The sequence below is a fragment of the Oncorhynchus mykiss genome, chromosome 25, assembly GCF_057628025.1.
Source record: "Oncorhynchus mykiss isolate SJ-2025 chromosome 25, ASM5762802v1, whole genome shotgun sequence".
NCBI classification, from domain to species: Eukaryota; Metazoa; Chordata; class Actinopteri; order Salmoniformes; family Salmonidae; genus Oncorhynchus; species Oncorhynchus mykiss.
In genome coordinates, this window is record NC_143046.1 from 80098685 (window position 1) to 80121475 (window position 22791).

At 46.5% G+C, this 22791-nt stretch overlaps 1 protein-coding gene across 34 annotated transcripts in view; it reads right to left on the reverse strand.

The window, feature by feature from the left end:
- LOC110504229 (gephyrin) overlaps positions 1-22791 on the reverse strand; it is a 119783-nt gene that overhangs the window by 71940 nt on the left and 25052 nt on the right. For 20 of the 34 annotated variants that reach the window (XM_036962410.2, XM_036962400.2, XM_090221257.1 and 17 more), the window contains exons 2-4: positions 22261-22339; positions 5597-5654; positions 4351-4443 (exon numbers count right to left, since the gene is read on the reverse strand). In XM_036962410.2, coding sequence (XP_036818305.1) covers positions 4351-4443; positions 5597-5654; positions 22261-22339 — 230 coding nt within the window. Of the gene's footprint in view, positions 1-4314; positions 4444-5596; positions 5655-22260; positions 22340-22791 lie in introns of all 34 variants that reach the window. The other 14 variants (XM_090221237.1, XM_036962408.2, XM_090221253.1 and 11 more) reach the window with 1 other exon arrangement.

The following is a 22791-nucleotide window of genomic DNA, read 5'->3' on the forward strand; positions in this document are numbered from 1 at the left end:
ACAAGGTCTAAGGCCAGGGCTGAGATTACAGCCTAACTGGCAACAAGGTCTACGGCCAGGGCTGAGATTACAGCCTAACTGGCAACAAGGTCTAAGGCCAGGGCTGAGATTACAGCGTAACTGGCAACAAGGTCTAAGGCCAGGGCTGAGATTACAGCCTAACTGGCAACAAGGTCTAAGGCCAGGGCTGAGATTACAGCCTAACTGGCAACAAGGTCTAAGGCCAGGGCTGAGATTACAGCCTAACTGGCAACAAGGTCTAAGGCCAGGGCTGAGATTACAGCCTAACTGGCAACAAGGTCTACGGCCAGGGCTGAGATTACAGCCTAACTGGCAACAAGGTCTAAGGCCAGGGCTGAGATTACAGCCTAACTGGAAACAAGGTCTAAGGCCAGGGCTGAGATTACAGCCTAACTGGCAACAAGGTCTAAGGCCAGGGCTGAGATTACAGCCTAACTGGCAACAAGGTCTAAGGCCAGGGCTGAGATTACAGCCTAACTGGCAACAAGGTCTACGGCCAGGGCTGAGATTACAGCCTAACTGGCAACAAGGTCTAAGGCCAGGGCTGAGATTACAGCCTAACTGGCAACAAGGTCTAAGGCCAGGGCTGAGATTACAGCCTAACTGGCAACAAGGTCTAAGGCCAGGGCTGAGATTACAGCCTAACTGGCAACAAGGTCTAAGGCCAGGGCTGAGATTACAGCCTAACTGGCAACAAGGTCTAAGGCCAGGGCTGAGATTACAGCCTAACTGGCAACAAGGTCTAAGGCCAGGGCTGAGATTACAGCCTAACTGGCAACAAGGTCTAAGGCCAGGGCTGAGATTACAGCCTAACTGGCAACAAGGTCTACGGCCAGGGCTGAGATTACAGCGTAACTGGCAACAAGGTCTAAGGCCAGGGCTGAGATTACAGCCTAACTGGCAACAAGGTCTAAGGCCAGGGCTGAGATTACAGCGTAACTGGCAACAAGGTCTAAGGCCAGGGCTGAGATTACAGCCTAACTGGCAACAATGTCTAAGGCCAGGGCTGAGATTACAGCCTAACTGGCAACAAGGTCTAAGGCCAGGGCTGAGATTACAGCCTAACTGGCAACAAGGTCTAAGGCCAGGGCTGAGATTACAGCGTAACTGGCAACAAGGTCTAAGGCCAGGGCTGAGATTACAGCCTAACTGGCAACAAGGTCTAAGGCCAGGGCTGAGATTACAGCCTAACTGGCAACAAGGTCTAAGGCCAGGGCTGAGATTACAGCCTAACTGGAAACAAGGTCTAAGGCCAGGGCTGAGATTACAGTGTGAGTGATGTTGTTGCATGTGTGTTTGTCTGACTCTCCTACCATGGCCTGCTGTAACTATACAGTGGCTTGCGAAAGTATTCACTCCCCTTGGCATTTTTCCTATTTTGTTGCCTTACAAACTGGATTTAAAATAGATTTTTGGGGGGTTTGTATCATTTGTATCATTTACACAACATGCCTACGACTTTGAAGATGCAAAACATTTTGTATTGTGAAACAAACAAGAAATATTGAGCATGCATAACTATTCACCCCCCCAAGGTCAAAACGTTTTGCCGCAATTAGAGCTTCTTGGCGTATGTCTCTTGGGGTATGTCTCTATAATATTGGCACATCTAGCCACTGGGATTTTTGCCCATTCTTCAAGGCAAAACTGCTCCTGTAAGTTTGCTGTTAACCAGGGGAACACATCCATCTTTAGGTCATACCACAGATTCTCAATTGGATTGAGGTCTGGGCTTTGACTAGGCCATTCCAAGACATTTAAATGATTCCCCTTAAACCACTCGAGTGTTGCTTTAGCAGTATGCTTAGGGTCATTGTCCTGCTGGAAGGTGAACCTCCGTCCCAGTCTCAAATCTCTGGAAGACTGAAACAGGTTTCCCTCAAGAATTTCCCTGTATTTAGCGCCATCCATCATTCCTTCAATTCAGTTTCCCAGTCCCTGCCGATGAAAAACATACCCACAGCATGATGCTGCCACCACCATGCTTCACTGTGAGATGGTGTTCTCGGGGTGATGAGAGGTGTTGGGTTTGTGCCAGACATAGCGTTTTCCTTGATGGCAAAAAGCTCAATTTTAGTCTCATCTGACCAGAGTATCTTCTTCCATATGTTTGGGGAGTCTCCCACATGCCTTTTGGCAAATACCAAACATGTTTGCTTATTTTTTTCTGGCCACTCTTCCATAAAGCACAGCTCTGTGGAGTGTATGGCTTAAAGTGGTCCTACGGACAGATATTCCAATCTCCGCTGTGGAGCTTTGCAGCTCCTTCAGGGTTATCTTTGGTCTCTTTGTTGCCTCTCTGATTAATGCCCTCCTTGCCTGGTCTGTGAGTTTGGTGGGTGGTCCACTCTTGGCAGGTTTGTTGTGGTGCCATATTCTTTACATTTTTTAATAATGGATTTAACGGTGCTTGGTGGGATGTTCAAAGTTTCTGATATTTTTTATCACCCAACCCTGATCTGTACTTCTCCACAACTTTGTCCTTGACCTGTTTGGAGAGCTCTTTGGTCTTCATGGTGCAGCTTGCTTGGTGGTACCCCCCTGCTTAGTGGTGTTGCAGAACAGGTGCATATACACTGAGATCATGTGACAGATTATGTAACACTTAGACTGCACACAGATGTACTTTATTTAACTAATCATGTGACTTCTGAAGGTAATTGGTTGCACCAGATCTTATTTAGGGGCTTCATAGCAAATGGGGTGAACACACGCACCCATCACTTCTATGTTTTTTCTTTTTCAGAAATATGTCATTTTTTACATTTTACTTCACCAATTTGGACTATTTTGTTTATGTCCGTTACATGAAGTCCAAATAAAAATCCATTTAAATTACAGGTTGTAATGCAACAAAATAGGAAAACTGCCAAGGGGAATGAATTCATTTTGCAAGGCACTGTATATGTGAGTGAGTGAGATGTTAGTAAAATTCCTGAACTAAATGTTTCCATTATTATAGATTGCAGCCGGGAGCAACAAGAGGAAGTGATGCGATGTGTGTGGACCCAAAAAGGACAGGAAGACACAGAACACATACATCAAGTGCAAGAAATACATTTGCACCACACACAGTAGAACTCTGTCCCTCTTGGTGTGTAGACCGGTCTTAATTTGTGTTCGATGGGGCTCATTTATCATTTCCATAAAATACTGTGTGTAAAATGTGTCCTTCCAATTTGTTCAGTTCAAAGCAATAAACATGAATAGAGATGAAAACCTTGTTTCATTTATATTTGTTCAAGATAAACATGATTTATTCCACCCATGTCAAAACAACAAATAGCTGCTTTATCGATAAATGTGATCTAGCAGGTAAATGGCAAATATTAACCATGTATGCTGTCTATAATGCTTGTAATTGGTATCAACATCTAAGTATTACGTAATACGTATTTGTGTAAATTGTTATGGCTGTATTGTTTTAAAACCCCAATTATGTTGTGGGTCCATCAGATCTGCATTGGGTGAATAACAAAAACATGAACATCACAAGGTTTAAGAGAAGTGACGTTGTGTGCCCTTGAGATGAATGACAATTCAAACATGCACATTATTAAAAAGAAGAAAAAGATAAGGACATATCAAAGAGAGGGGGAAGGGGGAGAGAGAGAGAGGGAAGAATGAGAGAGGGAGGGGGAGGGGGAGAGAGAGAGGGAAGAATGAGAGGGAGGGGGAGAGAGAGAGGGAAGAATGAGAGAGGGAGGGGGAGAGAGAGGGAAGAATGAGAGGGAGGGGGAGAGAGAGAGGGAAGAATGAGAGAGGGAGGGGGAGAGAGAGAGGGAAGAATGAGAGGGAGGGGGAGAGAGAGAGAGGGAAGAATGAGAGGGAAGAATGAGAGAGGGAAGAATGATAGAGGGAGGGGAGAGAGAGAGAGAAGAGGAAGAGAGAGAGAGAGAGAGAGTGGGGGGGAGTCAACGTCCACAGCCAGCAGTAATCTCCAGGGAGTCACAAGCGCTTTCCCATCACATGCACACACACAAGCAAATGAACATGCACTCATACACATACACAGAGTCAAACATAAGATAAAACACTCTCTCAACCCTAAAATATGACACACACATTGACAACGTATGCAAAATACATCATATGGAAAATAACAGTGGAAACAAAAACATGTATTTATCCGTACTGTGAAAAACCTGACAAAACACAAGATAATCTATGGTTTGACAAACACAACTCTCACATAAACATGCACATTGACCATGCAGGTGCCAACCAACACACACATGTGCACGCATAGCTACCAGCTTACACTAGATCTAGGGTCAACAGTCATCCACTCACATGGACACAAACACAAACTTTGGGGTCCCCATGTACCTCGGGCGTGACATCACGGGGGGCGAACCCTGTTCCTCCGGTGGTCAGAATCAGGTTCAGCTCCTTCTCATCACACCAGTCCACCAATGTCTCCTGAGGACAGAGTGCAGAGAGACACACCATTGGCTGGCAGCAGTGTAAATCACAGAGGTGACCACTCCATTGGCTGGGAGCAGTGTCAATCATATAGACAACAACAGACACAGGTTCAGGATAGAATACTAAAGCGCTGGGTGAATCTCAATTGTCTTTCCTTGATTCCTAGCATCCTCCCTTTTCACCTCCCCTTTCTCAAATTGCATTGGAGGAGAAGATCAGAGGGGACAAACCTTGGATCTTGTCCTCTAATGTGCCTGGAAAAGGAGGCAAGGAGAGAGGACGCAAGAAATCAAAGAAAGACCATTAAAATTCACCCACTGTGTGGGACAACTGTTTCCAAGACAGAAGGGTCTAACAATAACAACTCTTCAATGTAGGCCTTGTGAAAGAATACATGTGAGAATCCAAAATACTGTCACCTTTGAACTATAGCCTGCGGTGGGCTCTAGGGGGCAGCATGCAGTTAGAGTAGAGACAGCGAGAGAGAGAGAGACAGCGAGAGAGAGAGAGAGAGAGAGAGAGAGAGAGAGAGAGAGAGAGAGAGAGAGAGAGAGAGAGAGAGAGAGAGACAGAGAGACAGAGAGACAGAGAGACAGAGAGACAGAGAGAGCGAGAGAGGGGAGGGATGGGCAGAGAAGTTGGAGGGACAAAGAGGGAGAGAGGAAGACAGAGAGAGATCAGGAGAGAGAGAGAACGCAAGATGGAGACGAAGAGGAAGAGAGAGAGCGAGAGAGAGAGAGAGAGAGGGAGGGAGGGAGTAAGAGGGAGCGAGGAAGGGAGAGAGAGAGAGAAAGCAAGAGAGAGAGACAGCGAGAGAGAGAGAGACAGCGAGAGAGAGAGAGACAGCGAGAGAGAGGCAGCGAGAGAGAGGAGGGATGGGGAGAGAAGATGGAGAGACTAAGAGGAAGAGAGAGAGAGCGAGAGAGAGAGAGAGGGGAGGGATGGGCAGAGAAGTTGGAGGGACAAAGAGGGAGAGAGGAAGACAGAGAGAGATCAGGAGAGAGAGAGAACGCAAGATGGAGAGACGAAGAGGAAGAGAGAGAGAGAGAGAGAGAGAGAGAGAGAGGGAGGGAGGGAGTAAGAGGGAGCGAAGAAGGGAGAGAGAGAGAGAGAGAGAGAGCAATAGAGGAGGGAGAGAGATATTTACCTTAATCTCATCAATCTCATCTGGGACTATTTTGTAGGAAGATATGACGCCTCCAAGCCTGTGGATGAGAAACAGAAAACAACAACAAGATCATAGTTAGTTCATATTCAGTCTCAACAAACTCACTAGAGACGGAAAGAGAGAGGGAGGGAAGAGGAAAACAAAACGGGGAGTGGAGAAATATGGAGACAGTAAGTAGGAGTGGGAGTAAAAGGAGAAGTGGTAAAACTGAGAGGAAGAAAAAAAGGGTTATCCTGAACTGTACTCTAAGTTATGAGCCATATGTATGTGCAGGTCAATGAAAATGGACTCTCCAAAACAGACATTAAAGACAAAAGCGATAAGTAGTCAGTATTAGCTATTTTTAGAGAGTGATAGTGATTCACTGAGAAAATGCCACGAGACTGTTAGTTCAAGTCAAATCATGTCCACTGGCGCCTACCAGTGGAAGACGTATTTACCACAACAGGGCAAGAACGACACAGTAAAGCCCCGTATGAAGTCTTCTCCTCAGAACTATAGTCAGACAAAAATATCATTTTTCTCAGCTCTTTAAATGATACAATTGTGAAAACCACAATACACAGAAATATTGAACACAATGAACATACAACCATCAAAACCTCATTCTAGAGGGAATTCAGTCCACTGTCAAAAGGAAATCCATCCAAAGTGGGTCACAGCATGCTAAATTGAGACATTCGAAAATTAGAATTTGTTCAACAAAACTAATCAGGATTTCCTTAATCCAGTTGTCAGAGAAACTACTTGTGTTGTGTGTGTGGATTGTGTGTTATGTGTTGGGGTGAGGTACGCAAGCGACTCAGGAGCTTCTAGGGAAAGTAGACACACACAAAAGGGTGAAATTCCAAGATGCAGACGTGGTTTGTTGTCCTCTCGTTTACTTTTTGTATATATTCAAATGTATTATTCAATCTCTTTTTCCATTTTAAATTAAACATACCTTCCGGTAACCCGCCTCACTCAATGTGACACGGATCCGCTATTGTTTTAGACCCTATAGCCAAAACTTTCATCAGAAGGTAGCCAGATAATTAGCTAAGTTAATAGCCATTTAGTCATTGTTAGCCACTGCTAGCGGACTTTACCCTCTGCTCAGGCACCAGCCGTTTATTTAGCCTGGATAATACCTGGCAGCCTCGGACTGTTTTTCTCCACGACAACGCCAGATTCCTGCCGACCATTGATCATCACAGCTAGCTATCTTCAACTGAGTGACCCAGCCACGAAGCTAACCCTGAGCCAGGCGCATCTCCCGGCTAGCAAACGAAATTCCCACAACTACAATACCTCTTTTGCTATTTGGCCAGGTCCCATCGTCGTCCCTTCGTCGACACGGTGCCACGCCGTACCACCACGACTGACCCGCACACGTAACTCCACCAACCCCGATGTCCTTGCCGTGTCTGAATCCTGGCTTAGGAAGCCCACCAAAAATTCTGAGATTTTCATACCCAACTACAACATTTTCCATCAACATAGAACTGCCAAAGGGGGAGGAGTTGCAATCTATTGCAGAGATAGCTTGCAAAGTTCTGTCACAGTTTCCAGGTCTATGCCCAAACAGTTCGAGCTTTTAAAAATGAATCTCTCCAGAAATAAGTCTCACTGTTGCCGCCTGTTATAGACCCCCCTCAGCTCCCAGCTGTGCCCTGGACACCATATGTGAATTGATTGCCCCCCATCTATCTTCAGAGTTCGTTCTGTTAGGTGACCTAAACTGGGATATGCTTAACATCCCAGCAGTCCTACAATCTAAGATAGATGCCCTCAATCTCACTCAAATTATCAAGGAACCCACCAGGTACAACCCTAAATCCGTAAACATGGACACCCTCATAGATATTATCCTGACCAACTTGCCCTCCAAATACACCTCTGCTGTTTTCAATCATGATCTCAGCGATTACTGCCTCATTACTTGCATCCGCGATGGGTCCGCGGTCAAACGACCACCCCTCATCACTGTCAAACGCTCCCTAAAACACTTCTGCGAGCAGGCCTATCTAATCGACCTGGCCCAGGTATCCTGGAAGGATATTGACCTCATCCCGTCAGTTGAGGGTGCCTGGTCATTCTTTAAAAGTAATTTCCTCACCATCTTAAATAAGCATGCCCCTTTCAAAAAATGTGGAACTAAGAACAGATATAGCCCTTGATTCACACCAGACCTGACTGCCCTTGACCAGCACAAAAACATCCTATGACAGACTGCAATAGCATCGAATAGTCACTGCGATATGCAACTGTTCAGGGAAGTCAGGAACCAATACACACAGTCAGTCAGGAAAACAAAGGCTAGCTTTTTCAAACATAAATTTACATCCTGTAGCTCTAACTCCAAAAAGCTTTGGGACACTGTAAAGTCCATGGAGAACAAGAGCACCTCCTCCCAGCTGCCCACTGCACTGAGGCTAGGTGACACGGTCACCACCGATAAATCCATGATAATCGAAAATTTCAATAAGTATTTCTCTACGTCTGGCCATGCTTTCCTCCTGGCTACCCCAACCCCGGCCAACAGCTCCGCACCCCTCGCAGCTACTTGCCCGAGCCTCCCCAACATCTCCTTCACCCAAATCCAGATCGCAAATGTTCTGAAAGAGCTGCAAAACCTGGACCCGTACAAATCAGCTGGGCTAGACAATCTGGACCCTCTCTTTCTAAAATGATCTGCCGCCATTGTTGCAACTTCTATTAATTTAGTCCAAGATCCCTAAAGATTGGAAAGCTGCCGCGGTCATCCCCCTCTTCAAAGGGGGTGACACTCTAGACCCAAACTGTTACAGACCTATAGCCATCCTGCACTGCCTTTCTAAAGTCTTTGAAAGCCAAGTTAATAAACAGATCACCGACCATTTCGAAACCCACCGCACCTTCGCCGTTGTACAATCCGGTTTCCGAGCTGGTCATGGGTGCACCTCCAAATGAGCTTCAATGCCATACAACACTCCTTCCGTGGCCTCCAACTGCTCTTAAACGCTAGCAAAACCAAATGCATGCTTTTCAACCGTTCGCTGCCCGCACCCGCCTGCTTGACCAGCAACACTACTCTGGATGGTTCTGACCTAGAATACATGGACAACTACAAATACTTATTTTCCACCATATTTTGCAAATAAATTCATTAAAAATCCTACAATGTGGTTTTCTGGATTTTTTTTTCTCATTTTGTCTGTCATAGTTGAAGTGTTGAAGTGTACCTATGATGAAAATTACAGGCCTCTCTCATCTTATTAAGTGGGAGAACTTGCACAATTGGTGGCTGACAATACTTTTTTGCCCCACTGTAGGTGTCTGGCTAGACTGTAAACTCTCCTTCCAGACTCATCTCAAACATCTCCAATTCAAAATCAAATCTAGAATCGGCTTTCTATTTTGCAACAAAGCCTCCTTCACTCAAGTCGCCAAACTTACCCTAGTAAAACTGACTACTCTACCGATCCTAGACTTCGGCGATGTAATCTACAAAATAGCTTCCAGTACTCTACTCAGCAAACTGGATGCAGTCTATCACAGTGCCATCCGTTTTGTTACCAAAGCGCCTTATGCCACCCACCACTGCAACCTGTATGCTCTAGTCGGCTGGCCCTCGCTACATATTTGTCGCCAGACCCACTGGCTCCAGGTCATCTACAAGTCTATGCTAGGTAAAGCTCTGCCTTATTACAGCTCACTGGTCACGATAATAACACCCACCCGTAGCACGTGCTCCAGCAGGTATATCTCACTGGTCATCCCCAAAGCCAACACCTCCATTGGCCGCCTTTCCTTCCAGTTCTCTGCTGCCAGTGACTGGAAGGAATTGCAAAAATCGCTGAAGCTGGAGACTTTAAACATCAGCTATCTGAGCAGCTAACCGATCGCTGCAGCTGTACATAGTCCATCTGTAAATAGCCCACGCAATCTACCTACCTCATCCCCATATTGTTTTTATTTACTTTGCTGCTCTTTTGCACACCAGTATCACTACTTACACATCATCATCTGCTCATCTATCACTCCAGTGTTAACCTGCTAAATTGTAATTCCTTTGCTACTATGGCCTATTAATTGCCATACCTCCTCATGCCATTTGCACACACTGTATATAGACTTTCTTTTTTTTCTATTGTGTTGAATGTACGCTTGTTTATTCCAAGTAACTCTGTGTTGTTGTTTCTGTCCCACTGCTTTGCTTTATCTTGGCCAGGTCACAGTTGTAAATGAGAACTTGTTCTCAATTAGCTAACCTGGTTACATAAAGGTGAAATTATATACTTTTTAAATAAAATAAAAACACACACACACACTTGGAATGACCCTTTCAGCAGTAGTAAAGTGGTGTTAAAAGAGAAGGTGGTATCATCTCATCAGTTTGTCTATAACATCAGTGATGCTTGTCGATGATTTGATTGGGGGAATGTTACTCCCAAAACTCCAGATTATTCTGGCCTAAGGGGATAGAGAAGGAGGAGGCCATTCGGAACAGCTGGAGAGAAGTAACGACAGAAGATGGGAAGAGGGGGAGAAAGAGGGAGGGACAGAAAGAGATTGGTGTGTTTTATATTTACATAAGGTTGAGCGGTGTGTGTGTGAGTGTGTGTGTGTTAACCGCTGTCCCTGTCTACAGCTGCTGAGTCCCAGCTGTGCAGATCTGCTCTGTTCTGGGACAGCTACATTAATAAATTCAATCTACTATGCACTCTCTCTCCCTCTCTCCCTCCCTCTCTCTCTCTTTGCCTCCCTCCCTCTCCAGCCTCCCTCCCTCCCTCTCCAGCCTCCCTCCCTCCCTCCCTCTCCGGCCTCCCTCCCTCCCTCCCTCCCTCTCCGGCCTCCCTCCCTCCCTCTCCGGCCTCCCTCACTCCCTCTCCGGCCTCCCTCCCCCCTCCCTCCCACTCCGGCCTCCCTCCCACTCCGGCCTCCCTCCCTCCCTCCCACTCCGGCCTCCCTCCCTCCCTCTCCGGCCTCCCTCCCTCCCTCTCCGGCCTCCCTCCCTCCCTCTCCGGCCTCCCTCCCTCCCTCTCCGGCCTCCCTCCCTCCCTCCCTCTCCGGCCTCCCTCCCTCCCTCCCCGGCCTCCCTCCCTCCATCCCCGGCCTCCCTCCCTCTCCGGCCTCTGTCTCTCCTCCATCTCATTAACTACTCTGTCAGGCCAGCTAAAAGCTACACTTGAACAAGTCTCTCAAGTGTGCAGACGTGCAGATACATTAACTACCCGTTCTATCTCCCCATTGCTCTTTAATTGTCCCTCTTCATCCATCTCTTTATCTCCATCCCTTGTGATGGACTCTAACCCATCAGTGTCCGGAGCGGAGAACAGGTATCTAGCTCCAAGTCATTCATGTGAAGGAGACGTAAAAGTCATTAGTGTGAGCGTGGTTGATCCCCCATCTATTCTCATCTGCTCTCATTAGCGAGAGAGAGAGAGAGAGAGGGGGGAGGAGAGAGAGAGACAGAGAGGGGGAGAGAGAGACATTACCAGAACCCTGTTAGTGAGTGAAACAGGTTTAAAGGGTGATGTATCAAGAGCCCATCCTCTCTCCCTCCCTCCAATCCTATTTCTGTCTATCCCTGCCAACAGTCATTAGCGACTCAGAGCATCCTGTCCCTTGATCACAGCACCGCCACACACGGTCACTCACTGTCACTCACTCACACTACACTGACACTAACACACACATAGACACACTACATACGCATTATTTTTTTGATGCAATTCATTTTAACTTTCTGACTGCATTGTTGGGAAAGGGCTCGTAAGTAAGCATTTCATGGTAAAGTGTAATGTAATTTAAGTTAAATGTTTATTTTTATCTTTATTTAACTAGGCAAGAACTTAAGAACAAATTCTTATTTCCAATGACGGCCTGTTCAGGGACAGAACGACAGATGTGTACCTTGTCAGCTCGGGGGTTTGAACTTGCAACCTTCCAGTCACTAGTCCAACGCTCTAACCACTAGGCTACCCTGCCGCTACTTTTTGCAGGGCCACACCGTGTGTGGGTAGTGTTTGTCTCTCTCTCTATGTGTGTGTGTATGTGTGTGCGTATCTGTGTGTGTGCATCCAAGTTTATGAGTGTCTTTAACTGGTGTACTAGTGTACAGCCCCAGACTGTGTATGTGTGTAGTAGTCAGGTGTTGGAACAGTGGATGGATCCTAGCGTACAGCCCCAGACTGTGTATGTGTGTAGTAGTCAGGTGTTGGTACAGTGGATGAATCCTAGCGTACATCCCCAGACTGTGTATGTGTGTAGTAGTCAGGTGTTGGTACAGTGGATGAATCCTAGCGTACATCCCCAGACTGTGTATGTGTGTAGTAGTCAGGTGTTGGTACAGTGGATGGATCCTAGCGTACAGCCCCAGACTGTGTATGTGTGTAGTAGTCAGGTGTTGGAACAGTGGATGGATCCTAGTGTACAGCCCCAGACTGTGTATGTGTGTAGTAGTCAGGTGTTGGTACATCCTGCATGGACATCCTTGCAGTCTGGGCATTAGAAACCACTTAGCTAGCCTTGCCTTTAGCTAGCATTACAGTCTAGGCACGGGGAGGGAGGTGTCATGGAGTCATCTATCACAGCCATCCTCTGGTGCCTCAATGGTCCACAACACACACAGGTGCCTCAATGGTCCACAACACACACAGGTGCCTCAACGGTCCACAACACCAGGACACACACACGGTGCCTCAATGGTCCGTTCCACAACACACACAGGTGCCTCAACGGTCCACAACACCAGGACACATACACACACACACACACACACACACACACACACACACACACACACACACACACACACACACACACACACACGGTGCCTCAAATGGTCCACAACACCAGGACACACACACGGTGCCTCAATGGTCCGTTCCACAACACACACAGGTGCCTCAACGGTCCACAACACTAGGACACACACACACACACACACAGTGCCTCAAAGGTCTACAACACGATGCTGCCCTCGTGATATCAATTGTGGCACCAGAATAATTGGACCGAAATTATTTGATTATTTAAATGGCACGTTACACACTGGTACCTGACCCTTAACTCTGCGAGGATAGAGGGAGGGAGGTTGACATGGCTGGATGGAGGGTGAGAGAGAAAGATGCAGAGGGAAGGAGGGAGAGGGATGAGGAAGAGAGAGAGAGAGACAAGATGATTGTGGACTTCAGGAAACAGCAGAGGGAGCACCCCCCTATCCACATCGACGGGACCACAGTGGAGAAGGTGGAAAGCTTCAAGTTCCTCGGCGTACACATCACTGACAATCTGAAATGGTCCACCCACACAGACCTCGGGAGGCTAAAGAAATTTGGCTTGGCACCTAAAACCCTCAAACTTTTATAGATGTACAATTGAGAGCATCTTGTCGGGCTGTATCAACACCTAGGACAGCAACTGCATAGGCCACAACCGCAGGGCTCTCCAGAGGGTGGTGTGGTCTGCACAACGCCTCACCGGGGGCAAACTACCTGCCATCCAGGACACCTACAGCTTCCGATGTCATAGGAAGGACAAACAGACAATCAAGGACAACAACCACCGGAGCCACTGCCTGTTCACCCTGCTATCATCCAGAAAGCAAGGTCAGTACAGGGGCAACAAAGCTGGGACGAAGAGACTGAAAAACAGCTTCTATCTCAAGGCCATCAGACTATTAAATAGCCACCTCTAGCACATTAGAGGCTGCTGCCCCAAATACAGTGGGGCAAAAAAGTATTTAGTCAGCCACCAATTGTGCAAGTTTTCCCACTTAAAAAGATGAGAGAGGCCTGTAATTTTCATCATAGGTACACTTTAACTATGACAGACAAAATGAGAAAAGAAATTCCAAAAAATCACATTGTAGGATTTTTTATGAATTTATTTGCAAAATTTCAACCACTCCACAAATGGCTTGTTAACAAACTATCGTTTTGGCAGGTCGGTTAGGACAACTACTTTGTGCATGACACAAGTCATTTTTCCAGGACGACTTTTAAGGCTGTCTTTAAAGATTTGATCTCTCGCTCCAAAATTAGGAGCTCCTGGAGGGTTACATTTGAATGAGATTTGTTGGTCCATCAGCTGATTCTGGAGGCTGGGTCCATGGCTTTGAAGGCTTCCTACAACCTGACTTCTCTTGCCTTGAAGTTTGTGCCCCTGTCAGCCAGGATCTCGTAGGGTTTCCTCCGTCGGGCGATAAACCGTCATAGGGCCATGAGGAAGGTTTTAGTATCCAAACTCTCCAGTATGTCCAGGTGGACACATCTAGTTGTCAAACACTTGAATAGAATGCCCCAGCGCTTTTCCACTCGACGACCTAGCTTGATTGTCAAGGGGCCAAAGCAATCTACTCCTGTTGACCAGAAAGGTGGTTTGAGGAGGCGCAAGCGAGCAGGGGGGTAAATCTGCAATTTTAGGCACAGTGACTCCGGCCTGCCATCTCTGACATTCCCTGAAGGCGTATTTGTGCTTACAAATGGCTCCTCATCCTCCAAGTAACCAGTACTTACGCCTCATGTCCCCATACTCTCTCTGGCCCTGGGTGGAGAAGCCTGAAGCCTCTCATCATAACTCTTGATGAGGAGGCTGGTAATAGGGTGTCTGGAGTCAAGTATAATTGGGTGGATAGCATTGGGATCCAAGACTTCTGCTTGGAGCGCCAAATTCAAATTAAATTACTAAAAATATTTAATTTTCATGAAATCACAAGTGCAATATAGTCAGATTTCAAAAAAGCTTTTTGGCGAAAGCATACCAAGCGTTTATGTAAGGACATCTCTCTCAGCAGACAAAACATTACAAACAGCTAGCAGCAAAGTAGATTGGTCACGAAAGTCAGAAAAGCAATAAAATGAATCACTTACCTTTGATGATCTTCGGATGTTTGCACTCACGAGACTCCCAGATACACAATAAATGTTCCTTTTCCTTATTTTTATATTCAAAATACCTCCATTTGGTTGGCGCGTTATGTTCAGAAATCCACAGGCTCTAGCGGTCACGACGGGGCAGACGTCAATTTCCAAATGTTTTTTTTAATATATTATCAATAACATTTCAACCGGACTGTAGCTTCTTCAATAGGATAGAGAGAGAAAATGTCTGCTCCACTCTGTTGGTGCATGCAAAACGCTGCTGGCACCCAGCCATCCAATGACGCAATGTTATCTTTCTCGCTCATTTATCAAAATAAAAGTCTGAAACTATGTCTAAAGACTGTTCACACCATGTGGAAGCCATAGGAAAATAAATCTGGTTGATATCCCTTTAAATGGAGAGAAGGCATGCAATGGAACAGAGAGCTTTCAGGAAAAACAGCACTTCCTGGTTGGATTTTCCTCAGGTTTTCGCCTGCAATATCAGTTCTGTTACACTCACAGACAATATTTTAACAGTTTTGGAAACTTTAGAGTGTTTTCTATACTAATCTGACAATTATTAGCATATTCTAGATTCTGGGCCTGAGAAATAGGCAGTTTCATTTGGGTACATTTTTCATCTAAACATCAAAGTACTGCCCCCTACACTCAAGGGTTTTACCACGAGTAACGTCATCAGCAGGATTGTTTACGCTGTCAACATACCTCCAGTCCTGGACTTCTGTTAGGTCTTGGATTTCCGCAATGCGAGTCCCGACAAACACCTTATACCTGCAGGACTCCGACTTGAGCCAGGTCAATACAGTGGTCGAATCACTCCAGATGACCCTTTGAATTGGCAAGGTGAGCTCGGTTCAAAGGTAGAGGCCAACTGGGATCCGGAGAGGATAGCGCTGAGTTCCAGTCTAGGCATTGACAACTGCTTCTTGGGTGGACCTGGCCATGACAAAGGAAACATGGGTGTGGCCTGCCTTATCCTCCATTCTTAGATTGGAGCGAGCTTATGTGGAGGTTTCCTACGTGTCACAGAACACATGCCGTTCTAGGCATGATCCCAGTTGGTCAGCACAGGGTGGTACATGGCATTTGGGCTTCAGCGAGCTCTGATAACTCTTTCCCAACAGATCCATTGTTCCACTAGGTCAGCCGACTGAATTGGTCCATCCCAGTCCCTCCTGGTCTGCCACAGGTCCTGGACTAAAACTTTGGCCCTGGTTGTATATGGCAGGATATACCCAAGGGGGTCATATTGACTGGCCAGGGTCCAATAGATGGTGCGCAGAGTGGAAGTTTTGGTACTCAGGGCTGAGCGGTGCTTCTACCCCAGGGTGTCCGGTATGCAGCTCCATCTCAGTCCTAGAGTGGGCTCCTCTGGGTTAGCACCAGACTGCGAAAGCCATAGTTCACTGCTACTGGACCTGGCAGGTGCTGGATAACCTCCGCTCTGTTACTAGCCCACTGTCGGACCTCAAATCCCCCTTTGGACAGGAGATTCCGTACTTTATCAAGGAGTGCTTTTTCTTCAGCCATAGATGGGACACTCTGTAAGCAGTTATCCACATAGAAGGCATTGTCCACTGAATCCCATACTTCTGGGTCACTGTCTGGGTGCTCCCCTGCGTGTCTCTGCAGAGCGTATATGGCACAGCAAGGACTGCGGGTGGTGCCAAATGGGAGTACTTGCCATTCATAGATTGTGGCATCTGCGTCTCGTTCCATATCTCACCACATGAACCGGAGCAGTGTAGTGTTGGAAGGCATCAGACGAATCTGATGAAACATGGCTTTGATGTCTCCACTGTTGGCTGTGGAGTGCTGCTGGAACCGGAGAAGGACACCGAGCAAGGAAAGACGGTTGGAAGGTTGGTCTGGGGAGTAGACAGTCATTCAGGCTTTGACCAGCAGCTTGGAATGAAAAGTTGAAGACAAGTCTGTACTTTCCACCGTGTTGATGGATAACATGGTGAGGGAGATACCAGGATTCGCTGAGTGAGTTTCCCTCTTCGTGCGCTGTCACTTTGGTGACATAGCCTGCCGTCACATGAATCGCTCGGTTACAAACTTCAACAAGCTCAGGATTCTTCACAAGGTGTCGCTCCGTTCCACACAGTAGGGGGAGTACAGCCCGTGTTGTGGTTGCCAGAGGAGGATGGTTGGGCACCCGTAGCAGTGGGGTCGCGTACCTCTGAACGCCATCCATTTCAGTGGTGGTGGTGTGCTTCTCCAGGTCTAATGCATAGGAGTCATGTTTCGAGTGGGTGACCTCCTGTAGCTTCAGGTTGGAGAAGGTGTCCATCTTCCAGAGCATCTACACATTCCGAATGAGGTCAGTGGCTGGACAGGGGGATGGAGCTGGTTTGCTTCTGGTGAAGAGGACTTGCTGTGACTGTACAGCTTGGGTGGAGAGAAGTAGATGGGCTGGACCTTGCACAGCCCAACCTAAGGACGTATGGACAGCAACGGGCCCAACTTCTGGTCCAGCTCGTATAGGCTTGGTCGGGGTGACGAGATGTGTGTGTGTGGTCTGACCCAATCAGGATGAGTGGCGCAACCCTGGTCAGGTTAGGAAGAGGCAATCCTCGGAGATGAGGACATTGTTTCTGTAGAACACTTACCAGGTAGGAGTGCTCTGCGAGATTCAGGCCATCTGCCGTGAAGGCATTGGTGATGTTATAGGCTGTTTCCTGAAGGTGAAACGCTGAAGGTCACAGCAGAGCCTTTCACTTGGATAACATCATGTCGTACCGTTCTGAGATTAAGGATCTCGGGGGCCCCCTCCAGGTTAAGCTGACGGGTGGCCGCCGGGAGAATGATTGTTCTTTCAGACCCATCATCAAGAATGGCTCCTCCCTTCACTTTGCAGAGTGACCTTGACCACCTTCAACATGACCCTTGGAGAAAGGTTCTGCTGGTCGAGGTATGGCATACTCCGCTCCTTCTGTGCTTGGGGAATTACATCATGCAACACTGAGATGGATTTCCTTACAGCGATTGCAGGGTTTCCTCAATGTGCAGGTCTCTGCCTTATGGCTACGGGCACACTTGTAGCATCGCTCGCCTGAAGTGATCCAGGCCTTCAATTGAGGTTGAGTGAGCTTTTTTACCCTGGGGCAAGCCAAGGAAGTGCCCCTTACTATTGCAATAGTATGGCTGGAATTTGACGTTCTTGCTCCTGAGAGAGATCTTATTCCTGGTTCCGGTTGGATTCACTATTTAAGTACATGGTAGTGGGATTTTGCCTTTTCTGTCCCTCCTGGCATTCAAACTCCTTCCTTCCCCAGAAGGCTATGGCTGAGATCGTGGCCTGGTGAGCCATGCTCTTTGCCCTCGCCTTCACCTTCAACCATGCAGCAGTGTATGGTGTTGCAGAGTGCATAAAGGATTTGGCCAGCTAGTATGCACTGGGAAACCGCAAGTAATCCATCAGTACTTGGTATTTGTAGCATTTTGACAGATGACTGTGAATACCCAGTAGGCTCTCCAATACCATTTCCAAAAGGACAAATTCACTCTCCTTTCGCCTCTCAAAGTATGGCAGTTTGGGTCTGAAAATTCCATAGGCTGAGGCTATTAGCAGTTTCATAATGTTGGCTCCCTCTTCTGGTTGCGTGAAGGATAAACTCGGGACTGCTGATGAGCTCCCTGTGGACTCATTGGGCCTGTCCCAGACCCTTCATTGGTGGCAGCCGGAATTGGGTGAGAGCCCACCTGATGGTTGATGACTGGGCTGGCCCAGGCCCTAGACGAGGGGAACGTTTGCTGTGGTTGGTAATTGGCGAAAAGTCGAAGGAGTGGTGCTTTGTCTAGATTAAGGAGGAATGCTAACTTGTGTCACTGGTATAGAGGGTGTTGGCGGAGCAGCCTGTCCCCCGTGCTGGCTGTTGACCTCGAAGCCTTCAGGGACTGTGTGCCATGTTGTACCAGAAGAGCAGATTGGGAAAGAAAGGCAGACAGGTCAGGTCCATGTGGAGAGGTGGTCAGGTCAACTCCCTGTTCGTTCCTCTCCGGGAAGGATGAGACCATCCGTGCTCATTTTCCTCCACCGCTAGTAGTTTCATCCTCTCGTAGGACAGCGGTCTGTGAATCGCTGAGGGCTAGTGAATAGCGGCTGCCATGGCCACTTCCAAAGGGGTATCCACTGGTCAAACTCTCATTCTGTCTTCAGTGCCTCAACGATTTCCCATTAGTTAAGGGATGAGCGGAGCCTGCCTCAGGAAGCTGGTTGACCGTTGCGTTGGGAATTATCTCCCCCATGGATTTTTCCTGTAGATCACTTTCCTGTCCCAAAGCAGTTTCTGGTCCTTGGCTTGAAGGGGATGATTGATGGCTGAAACGTACAATTAATCCATCGCACTTTGAGCTCTGGTGGGCTTGACCTTTGATGTGGGAAACTCGACCACATAATACTTAAGATAAAGACCAGACAAGCACCTGGTTCTGGTGCTGCTGGTGGTTGAGGATGAAGCCTTCTTTGGTGGTTTAGGCTTAGCTCCTGGATCTTATATTTGTTCCAAGACCTTTCCCGCAGCTGCTCTTTTCTCCTCTCTTCTTCCTTCCAGTGGAGATAATTCTTCCTTCTCCTCCTCCATTTCCTTTTCACCTGTCGTTCAGTCATTATCTGGCTCGAAGGACCATTGAAAGATTAGTGGAATCAGTGTGGGTGGCTGGACAGGTAGGATGACTGACAGTCAAGGTGAACAGGTGGTCACAGGCCAGGTGACAGATGAATGGATGAGACAGACAGGAATTCCTTTAACTATAAAGTGGTATATTTACTGGGTAGTGTGGATTCATGGACGCACAGAACTTCTGGATTAGACGGAGTTAAGGAAGAGAAAGCAGCGAGATCGGGCGATGGCGATTTCCTCCTTTTATGGAGTTGAGATCTGTCAGACATTTCTACCAGACCTAATTAAAGCACCCCTGGCCCAGCTGAGCAAGTGGCCATGAATTAAAGGATTCTTCCACCAACTCCATGGGCATTTTCTACAGTCAATGTCAAGAACATTGAACGTTTCTTCAAGTGCAGTTGCAAAAACCATCAAGTGCTATGATGAAACTGGCTCTCATGAAGACCGCCACAGGAAAGAAAGACCCAGAGTTACCTCTGCTGCAGAGGATAGGTTCATTAGAGTTAACTGCACCTCAGAATGCAGCCCAAATAAATGCTTCACAGAGTTCAAGTAACAGACATCTCAACATCAACTTTTCAAAAGGAGACTGTGTGAATCAGGCATTCATGGTCGAATTACTGCAAAGAAACCACTACTAAAGGACACCAATAAGAAAAAGAGACTTGCTTGGTCCAAGAAACACGATCATTGGGCATCAGACCGGTGGAAACCTGTCCTTTGGTCTGATAAGTCCAAATGTGAGATTTTTGGTTCCGTCCGCCGTGTCTTTGTGAGACTCAGCGTAGGTGAACGGATTATCTCTGCATGTGTGGTTCCCACCGTGAAGCATGGAGGAGGTGTGATGGTGCTTTGCTGTGACACTGTCTGTGATTTATTTAAAATTCAAGGCACACTTAACCAGCATGGCTACCATAGCATTGTGCAGCGATACGCCATCCCATCTGGTTTGTGCTTGGTGGGACTATCATTTGTTTTTCAACAGGAGAATAACCCAAAACACACCTCTATCATGTGTAAGGGCTATTTGACCAGGAAGAAGAGTGACAGAGTGCTGCATCAGATGACCTGGCCTCCACAATCACCCAACCTCAACGCAATTGAGATGGTTTGGGATGAGTTGGATCACAGAGTGATGAAAAAGCAGCCAACAAGTGCTCAGCATATGTGGGAACTCCTTCAATACTGTTGGAAAAGCATTTCTCATGAAGCTGGTTGAGAGAATGCCAAGAGTGTGCAAGGCAAATGGTGGCTACTTTGAAGATTCTAAAATATAGAATTTATTTTGATTTAACACTTTTTTGGTTACTACACATTTCCATTGGGGTTATTTCATAGTTTTGATGTCTTCACTATTATTCAACAATGTAAAAAAAGTGAAAATAAACAAAAACCCTTTAATGAGTAGGTGTCCAACTTTTAACTGGTACTGTTATATACAGTGCCTTGCGAAAGTATTCGGCCCCCTTGAACTTTGCGACCTTTTGCCACATTTCAGGCTTCAAACATAAAGATATAAAACTGTATTTTTTTGTGAAGAATCAACAACAAGTGGGACACAATCATGAAGTGGAACGACATTTATTGGATATTTCAAACTTTTTTAACAAACCAAAAACTGAAAAATTGGGCGTGCAAAATTATTCAGCCCCTTTACTTTCAGTGCAGCAAACTCTCTCCACAAGTTCAGTGAGGATCTCTGAATGATCCAATGTTGACCTAAATGACTAATGATGATAAATACAATCCACCTGTGTGTAATCAAGTCTCCGTATAAATGCACCTGCACTGTGATAGTCTCAGAGGTCCGTCAAAAGCGCAGAGAGCATCATGAAGAACAAGGAACACACCAGGCAGGTCCGAGATACTGTTGTGAAGAAGTTTAAAGCCGGATTTGGATACAAAAAGATTTCCCAAGCTTTAAACATCCCAAGGAGCACTGTGCAAGCGATAATATTGAAATGGAAGGAGTATCAGACCACTGCAAATATACCAAGACCTGGCCGTCCCTCTAAACTTTCAGCTCATACAAGGAGAAGACTGATCAGAGATGCAGCCAAGAGGCACATGATCACTCTGGATGAACTGCAGAGATCTACAGCTGAGGTGGGAGACTCTGACCATAGGACAACAATCAGTCGTATATTGCACAAATCTGGCCTTTATGGAAGAGTGGCAAGAAGAAAGACATTTCTTAAAGATATCCATAAAAAGTGTTGTTTAAAGTTTGCCACAAGCCACCTGGGAGACACATCAAACATGTGGAAGAAGGTGCTCTGGTCACATGAAACCAAAATTGAACTTTTTGGCAACAATGCAAAACGTTATGTTTGGCGTAAAAGCAACACAGCTGAACACACCATCCCCACTGTCAAACATGGTGGTGGCAGCATCATGGTTTGGGCCTGCTTTTCTTCAGCAGGGACAGGGAAGATGGTTAAAATTGATGGGAAGATGGATGGAGCCAAATACAGGACCATTCTGGAAGAAAACCTGATGGAGTCTGCAAAAGACCTGAGACTGGGATGGAGATTTGTCTTCCAACAAGACAATGATCCAAAACATAAAGCAAAATCTACAATGGAATGGTTCAAAAATAAACATATCCAGGTGTTAGAATGGCAAAGTCAAAGTCCAGACCTGAATCCAATCGAGAATCTGTGGAAAGAACTGAAAACTGCTGTTCACAAATGCTCTCCATCCAACCTCACTGAGCTCGAGCTGTTTTGCAAGGAGGAATGGGAAAAAATGTCAGTCTCTCGATGTGCAAAACTGATAGAGACATACCCCAAGCGACAAAAGGTGGCAGCAAAAGGTGGCGATACAAAGTATTCACTTAAGGGGGCTGAATAATTTTGCACCCCCAATTTTTTCAGTTTTTGATTTGTTAAAAAAGTTTAAAATATCCAATGTCGTTCCACTTCATGATTGTGTCCCACTTGTTGTTGATTCTTCACAAAAAAAATACAGTTTTATATCTTTATGTTTGAAGCCTGAAATGTGGCAAAAGGTCGCAAAGTTCAAGGGGGCCGAATACTTTCGCAAGGCACTGTATACACTTTGTTAAATGGACTCGTTCTGACATTCTACAGCACTGTTGGATAAGCATTTCGCTGCACCTGGCATAACACCTGCAGTCTGTGTGCGTGTGTGTACTCACAGAGATGGGTCGTGGACCAGATCTTTGAGGTTTACTCCACTGCGGTCCTCAGCCAGGTTCCTGAAGCAGCTGTCACTCACTGTAGAGATACATAGAAAGGGTGAGAGACAGAGAGAGAAAGAGAGAGAGAAAGAGAGAGACAAAGATAGAGAGAATGTGCGGTTAAAATTGGCAAAAACACAGGGCCGTGGGGTGAGACAGGGACGCAGCTTGAGCCGCACCTTCTTTAACATATATATTTTAAAAAAAGGAACATAACATTTTACATACCAGTTTGGATCTGGCTAAAAATACTTGAATCAGTTATAGAACCCATTGTCCTTTATGGTTGTGAGGTCCACTCACCAACTAAGAATTCACAAAATGGGGCAAACACCAAATTGAGACTTCTGCAAAAATGTTCTCTGTGTACAACGTAAAACACCAAATAATGCATGCAGAGCTGAATTAGGCCAGTACCCGCTAATGATCCAAATTAAATTCTACAACTACCTAAAAGGAAACGATTCCCAAACCTTCCAAAACAAAGCC